Consider the following 12,552-nt stretch of genomic DNA (forward strand, 5'->3'; position numbering starts at 1 on the left):
TGTGAGTGGTGGAAATTAGCCCTGTTTAGCCCACTGTTATGTGCTAATGCATGGCACTTGCTTTCTCAGTTCAACAGCCTTTTTTTTTTTTCATTCCAAAAGGTGCCTCATTTCCAGTATAGCACTATTTTGTTGTCTTGCTCACCTTTCACTTCTTTAGAAGCTTTTACATATGCTCTGAATGTGTGTACAATATCTGGTGCACAGTTTGTCTTGAACCCACTGCCCCTTCAAGATAGGTCAGTTCTGACATTACTGGCCTGGAGGTTGTGGGTTCGCACAGGGTGACTGTCTGTGAGGAGTGTGGTGTGTTCTCCCTGTGTCTGCGTGGGTTTCCTCCGGGTGACTGTCTGTGAGGAGTGTGGTGTGTTCTCCCTGTGTCTGCGTGGGTTTCCTCCGGGTGACTGTCTGTGAGGAGTGTGGTGTGTTCTCCCTGTGTCTGCGTGGGTTTCCCCGGGTGACTGTCTTTGAGGAGTGTGGTGTGTTCTCCCTGTGTCTGCGTGGGTTTCCTCCATGTGACTGTCTGTGATGAGTGTGGTGTGATGAATATATAAAAAACCTTTCTGACGTAGAGCCCCCTCTGTCAAAGTCAAACCCTGTAGTCCATTTGTAGTGAGAAACCTTGCTGTTGTTTTTTACTCTTCACCCACGCAGACACGGGGAGAACACATTTTCTATATTCTAATTAGTATGTTAACTGTTATCTGGAAGTTGGATGCAAATATTCAGAGTTTATACATATATATATATATATATATACACACATTTGTTTTGTAAAATACAGTTAGAAGCAAAGGGGGCCCTTGTATATTCAAGTGAGTCTTAGTACAATTAGTTGATTAAGTATATTTTTAATAGCACTAACAACATATAATTACCAAACTAAGTATGTAGTTCAATGAAACAGCACACTTAGTAAATTATTTATAAGTGCATGGAGCATGGAAGTATACTAAACAAACAGTTAATGTAAGTGTAGTTTTTCCCCTGAGGCCTCAGCACAACTGTGGTTTACAGATTATTTCCCACTTTGGGTCACAGACATTAACATGAAAATACAAGGACGGTCGTATTATTTTTCTTGCAGATTGTACTCTGTAACGTCTTAAAGATTCCTATCAGTTTGATGTTAGAAGACGTACAATGCTCAGAATAAAAAAATCAATGAAATCCCTGAGCATTTCAACTTTGAAACAAAGGCAGTTTACATTGGACGAAGGTACAGAGAGGCAGAATATAATTGGGCCTCGATATCTGCATTTTTGGGATTCTGAAATCCTTTTGTACTGGAAATCCAAAAATGAACCTGTGGAATAAGACACTAAGCGCTACCCCATTTTCTGTTAATGGTGTTTGTTCATTCGAAGTTTGGTCCATCTACTCAGAAAGATCACTATATGTGTATCTCCAAGATACTTAGAACCATGCTGTTGCAGTTTCTGAAATTATTTTATTCCTCTCGGTTTCTTCATGTGTTGTTTGCTCCGCTGCCGTTTAAAGTTCAGGTGCAGAACTGTTCCCGGAGCCGGAAGGTCTTAAGATTTTATTCATGATTTTAATAAAAAAAAAATACTTTTTATAAAACTCCCTTTCCACTTGCTGCTCTCCAGGCTGTGTGCTCAAAACCAGTCGAATGTGTTTATGGAGCCCCAGTGTCAATGAATGGGTAAAAAAAAAATGTGTCTAGGTCTGGTATGCTAGGCTTTCTATCTCTCTCTCTCTCTCTCTCTGCAGAGAAATTACAACTGGGGTATTTTAGACAACATAGAGAATATGCCATTCTATCTTAAAAGATGTGGAGCTTCTTAATGTAATCAAACCAGAGAGAAAAGCGTTTCCCTACAATTGTAGACATCCCCATTGCAATTGTTATTGTATTAATATAGTACAGTTATATAATTGTTCACCCAGTTGTTTTGATTTTAAAATGTTGTGCAGTACCACGTAGACTGGAGACTCAAAAGTCTCGGTAGCTGTGAGTGTGTGTCACCCTGTGAAGGACTGGCGCCTCCTCCAGGGTGTGTTCCTGTCTTGCTCCCAGTGAGGACACACTTTGCTTCATTATAACTTGTACTGCACTGTACATTAATTAAGGGAGCCCTCATCCACTGGTGGCGCTGTTTAATTACATACAGTCAAAACATAAAGAAGAATTTCTCGTAAAGATAAACACCCAAAACGTTGCTTTTTTAAACTTCTAACTACTGATGATTAAAACACAAAACAAAAATTTTATTTAAAAAAATCTAGTGTATCTGCATTCTAAGTTTTGACAAAAAAAAGGCCGCCTTCCGTTCGTGGAAGACTTTGTACAGAGCTGTGGCCTGGAACGACTGTTCTATGCACAGCATATAATGAAACTACACAGAAAAGGGGAATTGGGAGTAGGGCCTAAGGGTTTGTAAATAAAAATGAAAAACTAAATTATATAGAGATAACTGAATACGACTGGTTATAACTTCCTTTCAGAGTAATGAGGCAAATTAAAAGTCTGAGTAGAGATTGTGTCTCCCTAATAATATGTAGCGATGTACCACTAGGAATGTGTTTTTTAGCATTACTGCCATTTCATTGGGTATTATTTATTATTAAGGGCTAATGTTGTGATCAACACAGTGACAACACTGTGATCTTTGTGTTTTGGTTTGGTGATTAGTGTGTGTGTGTGTGTGTTCAGAGCAGAAACCATCTCCCCAGGACATGGAAAAATCTTTCCTGATCCATAAATGTAAACTTTAATTTTGATCTTTTCCTCTGAATGACAATAGACAAAGAAGTAGATGCCTGTAACTGTGAAGAGATTATGACATGGGCTTGAAGGAGGTGAAAATTAGCACTCAGTATTTGTGACTATACTACCATTTATTATCACGTGTATATATATATATGGTTTCCTCCCACTTTCCAAAAACACACGTTGCAGGTGGATTGGTGACTCAAAAGTGTCCGTAGGTGTGAGTGTGTGATTGAATGTGTGTGTGTGTGTGTGTTGCCCTGTGAAGGACTGGCGCCCCCTCCAGGGTGTATTCCCGCCTTGTGCCCAATTATTCCAGGTAGGCTCTGGACCCACCGCCACCCTGAACTGGATAAGGGTTACAGATAATGAATGAGTGAATTACAGATCCAACTGTTTATTTTGAATTTCTGAAATGAAGGGTACTAATTATACAAAAAACAGACTACATTGTAGTCTCTGGAGCTGTGTGACTGCGACACTACCTGCTGCACCACCGTGCAATTTAAAATAAATATTAACTTAGAAATACAATTTCACACTGCATTTAATCCAAATTGCAAAAAGCAACTACTGGAGCATACTCTTGGTCAATATGACTTAATACGTTGGGTTCTCTGCAGAACATTATCTTATCAAGAACTTTTCCAGATTGTGGCTCTAGAAAAATATTAAGCTCAGTGCAAAATATTAAGTAGTGTGGCAGCAGTACTGGAATAAACAGCATAAAAATGTCAAATATAATATAGATATTTGTACAGTGTCCAGCAGAGATTGTTTTCCATGTTCTGTTGTCGGCACCTATCCATTTAAACAGGGCTTTCAGGATATCCAAGGGGTTCATTGTCTGTAGTCACTGTTTTTGACGCTTTGATGCCAGATATTCTTCAATATAGTTGAACAACAAATCCAGCTCTCCCATGGCTGTGTACAGCCCTTTCTCCTTCATCTAAAGCCAAAAAGAAGGAAAGAAATCATTAACTCATGGCCTACACTTCAGATGCACCTCTTCATTGATCACTGTTATATCTTTGGGTAATAACTATCTGTTGACCACTAACTTAATGAAATCTTGAGAGGCTGTATTGTATGTGTTCACTTGATATTGACACTTACATCACTGTAGAACTTCTTGATTCTGGCAATTTCAAAAGGCTTCTGGCACCTAAAGTATCTCCGCTGTAACAGAAGGAATTCAGAATTATTTGTCTGTATTGGTCCTAAGAGTCAGTTTTTTTGGATACAGCATGAAGTTCATCTTTGAAAGTTGCACCCTGTCTCTGTAACAAGTTTGGACAACAGTCCCGCAAGATAAAATGTAGACATGGGAGATAAAATGCTAAACCCACAATAGATATTCAAAGTCAATTGTGTCCATGCTATGCTATGTATCGGTTATTAATCATGCTAGCATTTCACAGGGTCTGCAATTTGCAGTAACTCTTTACATAAAAGAAATACTTCCACAATTGTGTTTTCTAATTACTCCTAATTAACTGGAATGTTAATGTGCCATCTATGCTAAACTGCAAACTTGAATATTATGTTGAATTAGCAAATGGATATCTAAGCTGCAGTCACACTCTTACACTTAGTGTGGACAAATAGTGAACTGTTTGTGTGTAAGCCCGAATTTCATAACCTACATAGCACACCATAAAGATCTTTCTGTATCTGGAAGTAATTTGAGGGTTAACCCTAGTGTCATATTCACAAGTAACTACAGAAACCTCTGTACATAGTGGTCTAAATTGGCAGGCTAATGGAATATTAGCATTTACACACTTGCTATAAACATGGCCGCTGGTTATTTGGTCTCCTAGCAACCTTGTAAAGTTCTACGTCCTCTTTCACTGAGGAGTGTGGAATGCACGTAAGGAAAAAGATAAGGAGTTTGGTGCTACGTACGACGACTTGACCACTTTGGCCACAAATGTATAAATAGAAGTTGACTCATGATGTCGAGGAACTGTTCATGTGACTAATGGCTCTGTGCTATGAGCGCGACTAATCAGTGACGAACAAAATTTTACACTTCTGGGTCTGGGAAAACACAACAAGCCCAACTTTGTAGTTTTGGCGTTTTCACCAGACGATCAGCCCTTGACCACCCCGAGACTGTTCATTTCTCACAGGCTGTGTGGAAAATAATGTGTTTTGGGCATGTCGTTGCTGTCCATGAACACAAGCAGTGCCTGCAGTACGGCGGTCCATTTACAGGTGAACGCGACGTTTAATGTACGTTACTCTAAAGACATTACGTTCACCGTGGTTGTGGGGACGTTTCTGTCGGTCCATTCATGAGGAACACTGACTAAACCCGAAGTTTTCGAAGTAACCGACATGTTTTTGTATTTGACAACAGGAGTGTTTTCGCATATGAATAAATCCTAATTCAAACAACACGAAACGTCCTCACACCGATAGGTAAACAAAGGAATTTACACTTACACATTTCATCATATCCTTCTTGAGCTCCTGGAAGATGTTTCCAAAGTTGTCTATTGACGCCTGAAACCGCTTCGTTACTGCTGCAACGGCCGCAGGCAAAACGGTCCTCAGGTAAAAATGCAGCACTTCGTCAAAGACATGGCACCCGTAGGGACTCTAGAAAAGAAAAGAGACCAACAAAATCAGTCGGCAGCCAGCTTTCAGCGCCCGTAGGCGATTTCCCCCCACTTTTGACTTGTGTAAAAACAAGCTTTATGCGTTAGATTCAACCTTCAGTTTCGATATGAGTTTTTTTAGTTATTACGAAGCAATTAGAAGTTGGTCTCCTGCAGTAGATAAAATAAAGAAAGCTCATGTCTCATGCCTCTATTAAATATTTTTTAAAAAATGAACAAACACAAACGATCCTTTACATTTGACTGAAATGGTTAAAGAATTAGCAGTTTTTTTGCACAAAATCAACATTTCTGAATGCTTTCTGACTTTTAATCGTGTTGTTAATACATGATAACAAGTGTGTGTTAAGCTCTAAGTAAATAATGTAATTTCAGCTCTCTTCTGAAGGTTCCAGACTTCTACAATGACTCTAATAATGAATACATTTCCAGTTTGTTTTAAGAGCAAATTACATAGAATTGTTTTTGCTGAAAAAGCACTGATATATATTCAGATCAAAGTAGGTTGTAGTACTCACGTAGTAGTCTCTTATCTCATCATATGAGGAGCGCGGGTTTTTCAGTCTGAGTAGAAAGCCCTCCACAAAAGAGCAGCAGTTGTCTTTGCAGGGGATTGTTCTGTACTGAGAGTACTCCGCCAGCAGCATCGTCAGAAGAGAACACAAGAGGAACCTGAAGAAGTTCATCCTCGACGTCGAAGTCTTTCGTAAGATTAACCCTTATGTAAGATTCAGCCAAACCCCTGAGGGAGAAGAAGTGTAGAGGAGTCCCTCTGGTGCTGTTTTTATACCCCATTTTCTAAATATTCCTCACTTATTTCCTGTGGGGTGGTGGGCAAGGATTACTGGCAGTGAAATATTCTCAATATGTCTATGTCATCATAATATAATAATAAAAAACACAATAATAATAATAATAATAATGTCATCACTGCTGATGTTTGCTATTTGCTCACTCATAGATTGACAGAATGTTTTTTCTTATATTACATAAATGGAAAGGTTTCATTAAGGTATGGATTACACATCAGCTGATATTTTGATCTCTTGTAGGCTGTTATCTAAATTTAAAGTTACATTTTTTTTCATTAAAAAAATCACAAGTTGGACAGCACAAATAAAACTGTTCAGATTAGTTTCATTGCTGACTGATAGTAAGAGAAATACATCTCTTAAATCTCTATTCAATTTCAATCTCTATTCAATTTCTGAGTTATTAAAAGGTTTATTAATTAATTGATACATCATAATTAATTATTTAAATTGTTATTATTTATATGCTAATTTGGCAAAAATGTATGCAGCCTGTGAGATTAATACACTAATGATTTTTTCAAAAATAAATTCAGTCAGAACTTTAACAGACAATGACACAAAAGCATAATGACTAATTATGATATTGGGGAATTTGCATTGATTGATTTTCTGGAGTTTCTTTTTCCCAGTGATGACTCACTGAAATTGAATAGAGATTTAAGAGATGTATTTCTCTTTGGATAAGCGGTTACAGATAATGGATGGATGGTGGTGCAGCAGGTAGTGTCGCAGTCACACAGCTCCAGGGTCCTGGAGGTTGTGGGTTCGATTCCCGTTCCGGATGACTGTCTGTGAGGAGTATGGTGTGTTCTCTCTGTGTCTGTGTGGGTTTCCTCCGGGTGACTGTCTGTGAGGAGTGTGGTGTGTTCTCTCTGTGTCTGTGTGGGTTTCCTCCGGGTGACTGTCTGTGAGGAGTGTGGTGTGTTCTCTCTGTGTCTGTGTGGGTTTCCTCCGGGTGACTGTCTGTGAGGAGTGTGGTGTGTTCTCCCTGTGTCTGTGTGGGTTTCCTCCGGGTGACTGTCTGTGAGGAGTATGGTGTGTTCTCTCTGTGTCTGTGTGGGTTTCCTCCGGGTGACTGTCTGTGAGGAGTGTGGTGTGTTCTCTCTGTGTCTGTGTGGGTTTCCTCCGGGTGACTGTCTGTGAGGAGTGTGGTGTGTTCTCTCTGTGTCTGTGTGGGTTTCCTCCGGGTGACTGTCTGTGAGGAGTGTGGTGTGTTCTCCCTGTGTCTGTGTGGGTTTCCTCCGGGTGACTGTCTGTGAGGAGTATGGTGTGTTCTCCCCGTGTCCGCTATCCACTAGGACTATCCACTGTTTTGGGCATGATGGTGGGTGGTGCTTTAGATGCAAAAATAATCATCCAACAGCATCATGAAAGGTCAATAATGCATGTACACCACTGAGAAATATCCCAAAAATAGTGTAAATACCCTTCATCTTGGTGTAGTCTTTCCAGATAAGTGTAGTCTGTTTTTTGCATAATTAGTACACTCTAAAAAATGGTTGGCTTGAAATAACCCAAGTTGGTTCAATTTGTCAACCCAACACTGGGTCCAATAGGGACAAAGCCAGCATTAGTTATTTTAACCCAGCTATGCTGGGTTACCAGTATAACCCAACAGGCTGGGTTATGGACATTGACCCACTATTGGGTAAAAACAACTATATTGTAGGGTTACGGGAACCTTTGGGTTGGTTCATTTTTAATCAATTTAATGCAAGCATGCACACAAATATCACTCCAGAATATTTTTATTAATAAGCCAACAAACACAAATAAAAATATAATCAATGTCTAGCTGGAATAAAAGACATACGTACAGTAGTCAAGTTATCAAAATATTGTAGATTTTTATACATTTAAAATATTCAAAAACAAAATGTAAAATGTATTTATATTGTTTATACACACGGACAACAGGAGAATCAAGCAACCCACAATAATTTACCAAGAAACACATCTAGCCCAGAAGTCCACAATAAACAAGTTAAATTGTTAACATTGTTAAATGTTATTGAAAATACAATTAATAAATGACAACAAGATATTGGAGATCAAATACATAAAATGCTTTGAAGCAAACATCCACTGCTCTCAGTAGTGTGCTCTGCTCCAGAGCTTCTCCACTGATAATCACAAAAGCTTGAGAACAACGACTGCAGTCCCCAAGCATCACAACATAGGGAAGCTCCCTGGTGTCCTTGGTATGTCTTAGATACTCAGCCATATTACTTCCAACCTAGGAAAACAAGTTGAGCAAAGGTGGGAAAGAGGAAATTGAATTAATCTATGAATGAGTGAATAAATGAACAAAATCACAAACTAACTCACATGGAATTCCAGGGTACAGCCCACAACAGGTTAAGCGTTTGTACTATATAACAGAAATAAAAAGCACCTGCACATTTGTGGCCTACAGCCTGGACACCTGTAAGCTTTTAGAGTAATGATATGTTTGGACAGATGCTAGCTTTGATAGCGTTGCCTTTCAGTTGCCTTTCTTTGTTATGTTTATCCCAACTTTACATTATATTTTACTGATATTTTTCCCATGTTCGCACATTTAAAATAAAAATGCTTTAAATGTAAATGTCTAAAGCCCATAAGAATAAAAAAGTCACAGACAAAAAGACACTAAGCCTAAATCAAGTGGCGCTGTTTCATCTCTTATGTATATTATTTAATATAATACATATTAAGGAGTCTATGTTACTAGATAACATGACAGACTTTAAATTGATTATGGCCAGCAAGAAGAATGTATTGGTCAATGCATTCATTATGCATTACATAAGAAAAACAGCTACAAAAGCATAAAAATCTATTTTTTCTGTTTCTAGGGAACAGCTTCAAATATATCTCTATATTTTCCTGTTTGAAAACAAAAATTGTGAATAAAAAGCAAACATCTGCCTTTTAAAATGAGGATGTGGGTAATGTTCTGAATGTGGAGTGCACTACTCATTTTAACCACTTGCTGTCAGCATTAAAGATTACTCCTTTAATTAAAGTGTATAATTAGCACATTTCAACACACATTTCTCATGACTAATACATCTATCAGATCTTGAACATTTTAATATCTGTATTCCAAACTGGCTATATGTACTTCGCCAGTAGATATACAGGCGAACTAGCGGTGGCTTGTTCGTCTGTTGGCCACATTCGTGGATCAGGCTGCATTTGTATTTGGATCGAGTGAAATGCGAGAGGAAAGTCTCAAAATCCAAAACCCGCGAGAGGAAATGAACAAATGCACGTCACGGAAAACACGTGACTCGATTCACAAACTCAGATTCTACAATTTACAAATAAATTTTAAATTCGAGACTTCGACTTTACAAATATTTACAATGTAAATGTAAACAAATGTATTTATTTTTGCATAAAATTGTGATGTATCTATGAAAAACCAACATGTATTTATGAATGTAACTGTATTTGTACAAACTGCAGACTGAGACACAGAGTGGGATGTGTTCATTAGTGAACAGTGAAACATATTTGTGACTTGTGTTTAATTTGTGGATTAACATTTACACATTTGTAAAGTATTTTGAGACTAATCTCTCTCCATATGCGGTGTCCAACAGACGTGGATATTCTTGTAGTATTTCTACAACTGTTTTGGTCCGATTCTCCCTTATCCATTGGCTCTATGGATTGCAGTCACCTTCATGTATTGTCTAACCTGGCTTTAAAAAAAGAAATGTGATTAAAAAATAAAAGATTTTAAACCTAAATATAAAACAAAACCTTTCCGGGTCAGTGCTCTGGGGACAAATATACCTTTATACATACCTCAATATGGCGTACAAAAGTTTAAAGAGTTGTGTACCAAATAGTTGTAATTTAAAAGTCATCCATTATCCCACTGATTTTTAAGGTAACTGTTGTGTAATATTAAAAACGACACTTGTCTTTTAATGAAAAAAAAATTTATTTTGAAAAGGAGAGTAAAGAATTTAATTACCGAAAGCGCTACAAAACTTAACTACTCGAGTTACAAATGTGTTTCTGTGGTAATTCAAACAAAGAATAAAACTTACAGTTTTCTCCCCCTCAAACATGCCGTTTACCTTAAAAAACACAAAACTTACGAATGTAAACAAAACGGAGAGAACTGTGTTTTCCAACAAATGTAGACATTCCCTTTAAGCGAGACATCAAAACACCATGAAGCCTGAGTTTTAATCCCAAATCACTTAATACTCCCTATGTACTGCACTATGCAAGTCATTAACTTACTGAATCTAAATCTTAACAGTGCATTATATATTCCTAATACAACATCATTTATATTTATTCATATGTGGGAATCTGAAATCTATTGCTATCTGCTTGTGTACAGTGTAGTGTATGACTGATGTAATTTAATATAGAGAAAGTGAAGAGCTATTTGTATTTCAGACAAAGACAGATGTGCTGTCTCAGTTTTCCTCATCCACGTGAGCACAGTGACAACCCTGTTTTTAAAAGTCTCCACCTTGGGAGAGCATTTTTGCAAAATCTCAATTTTCAGTGACCTAAAACACTGTGTGGGGATGGGAGGCCAAAACTGAGACAAAGCCTTCATTTTTTTCGTGTATAGACAAAACGTCTATACCTGAAAACTCACTGTCCTTAAACATTATATACATTGTTGCAAAACTAAAATTGAGTAAGAGAGAGTAAGATAGAGGATGCACACAAAAATTTTACATACCTTCGATTTTAGGAATTAATGTTTGAAGATTAGGGCGGCACGGTGGCGCAGCAGGTAGTGTCGCAGTCACACAACTCCAGGGGCCTGGAGGTTGTGGGTTCGATTCCCGCTCCGGGTGACTGTCTGTGAGGAGTTGGTGTGTTCTCCCCGTGTCCGCGTGGGTTTCCTCCGGGTGCTCCGGTTTCCTCCCACAGTCCAAAAACACACGTTGCAGGTGGATTGGCGACTCGACAGTGTCCGTAGGTGTGAGTGAATGTGTGTGTGTGTCTGTGTTGCCCTGTGAAGGACTGGCGTCCCCTCCAGGGTGTAATCCCGCCTTGCACCCGATGATTCCAGGTAGGCTCTGGACCCCCCGCGACCCTAAATTGGATAAGCGGTTACAGATAATGGATGGATGTTTGAAGATTCCAGTCTTCATTTTAACAAATTCATCAATCGTAATTTTTATCACTCGTTTCATATAAGTAAAAAAAACAAGCAAAGGAGGTATTCATTTGGTTAAGGAGTGCTGTATAGATTTTATTTTATTTTTTTAGTGTATTGGCTTTCATTTAAAAAGCGAACATCCCAATAGGGATAAAGCATGACATACCCTAAGGCATACACACGGGCCATATCAGTCCAAGAACGGCAGAAGTAAACTTAAGTCAGGTAGAAGCTAATTTATCTCAGCTAATGCGCTAGTGCTACCTCATGGAGGCGCAGATCAGGAAATTTATCTGAGGTATCGCTAGCATAACTGACCTAGCGTTAGCAGGCAAGAAATAACATCAAAGCAACGCCAATGTTAATAAAAACAGTACTTCCAAATTGTTTACACTAAAAGATACAGCGATAAACATCATAAATATAGGTTTAGTAAAAATCAACCTGAGTCTGGTAGATAGTCACGTTAGCCTGGGTCTTTAATTCCTTCGGCAGAATGATAATGTCCGTTAGTCAGGAAACTGGGATTTACTCGCTGACCAGAAATATGAACTCAACTAAGATCCTGATTAATACAAAACGGTTTTAATCTATAGATTAAAATTATGTAAATGAAAAAAAAACTTACAAATATGCTCACGGCCAAAAGAAATCCTTCTTTCTCTTGTGTTCAGCTTCGGTTTCTTCTTTTCGCTCAAGCTTCTCGGCTTCCCGCCTATTCCGACGCATGACGTGACTGTTCCCTTTCAGGTCCGCATACACAACCCAATGCTAATGGGTTGCTATTGTGAACCCAATTTAAGTCAAAATAACCCAACATCATGACCCAACATGCTCAACACAGCAATTGGGTTATAAAAATAACCCAGCATTTTTTAGAGTGTACAATCTTGAAATTACGTTTTAAAAGAAAGCAAACACTTTACTCCTATGGCATTATTTTGCCTTATTCCAAAGTAATTTATCTCATTTAAAAAAGCTTCAAAATAATTTAGTTGCTTCACTGTCCTGTAATAGGTAGGATGGAGGGCTCAGCACAGCAGAAACTGCACTATGTAACTTCTGAAGGTGGGAAAGAAACCACTCCCTCTCCCTTGTTTTCAGGAGAGTGCTGCAGTACTTTCTTTAACTGTAGATGAGCATAGGACCAAAAACACAAAATGTCCTCAACTCAAACTTTTTGTATATAGAACGTCCCATTAACCCTGTAATTGACAGGATTGGTTCGTTATGTTGTGATTATACATT

At 38.3% G+C, this 12,552-nt stretch overlaps 1 protein-coding gene across 1 annotated transcript; it reads right to left on the reverse strand.

Annotated features, from left to right (window-relative positions):
• Positions 1-3,078: 3,078 nt before the first annotated feature.
• On the reverse strand, positions 3,079-6,047 carry LOC136709347 (interleukin-10-like). The gene is made up of 4 exons (XM_066684491.1): positions 5,880-6,047; positions 5,186-5,341; positions 3,851-3,913; positions 3,079-3,683 (listed from the first exon to the last, which is right to left on the reverse strand). Exons 1-4 carry the CDS (start codon positions 6,045-6,047, stop codon positions 3,588-3,590), a joined length of 483 nt encoding a protein of 160 aa, XP_066540588.1. The 3' UTR covers positions 3,079-3,587.
• Between the last annotated feature and the right edge of the window lie 6,505 nt (positions 6,048-12,552).

Source organism: Hoplias malabaricus, chromosome 11, assembly GCF_029633855.1.
Source record: "Hoplias malabaricus isolate fHopMal1 chromosome 11, fHopMal1.hap1, whole genome shotgun sequence".
Taxonomy (NCBI): domain Eukaryota; kingdom Metazoa; phylum Chordata; class Actinopteri; order Characiformes; family Erythrinidae; genus Hoplias; species Hoplias malabaricus.

Bases quoted from the DNA above. Each gene is read 5' to 3' on its own strand.
- LOC136709347 (XM_066684491.1), bottom strand. From the start codon at position 6,047: ATGAACTTCTTCAGGTTCCTCTTGTGTTCTCTTCTGACGATGCTGCTG. The intron at 5,342-5,879 runs GTGAGTACTACA...TTTCTTTTCTAG, and splicing joins ATGAGATAAGAGACTACTAC to AGTCCCTACGGGTGCCATGT. The intron at 3,914-5,185 runs GTAAGTGTAAAT...CTTCTGTTACAG, and splicing joins AGAAGGATATGATGAAATGT to CGGAGATACTTTAGGTGCCA.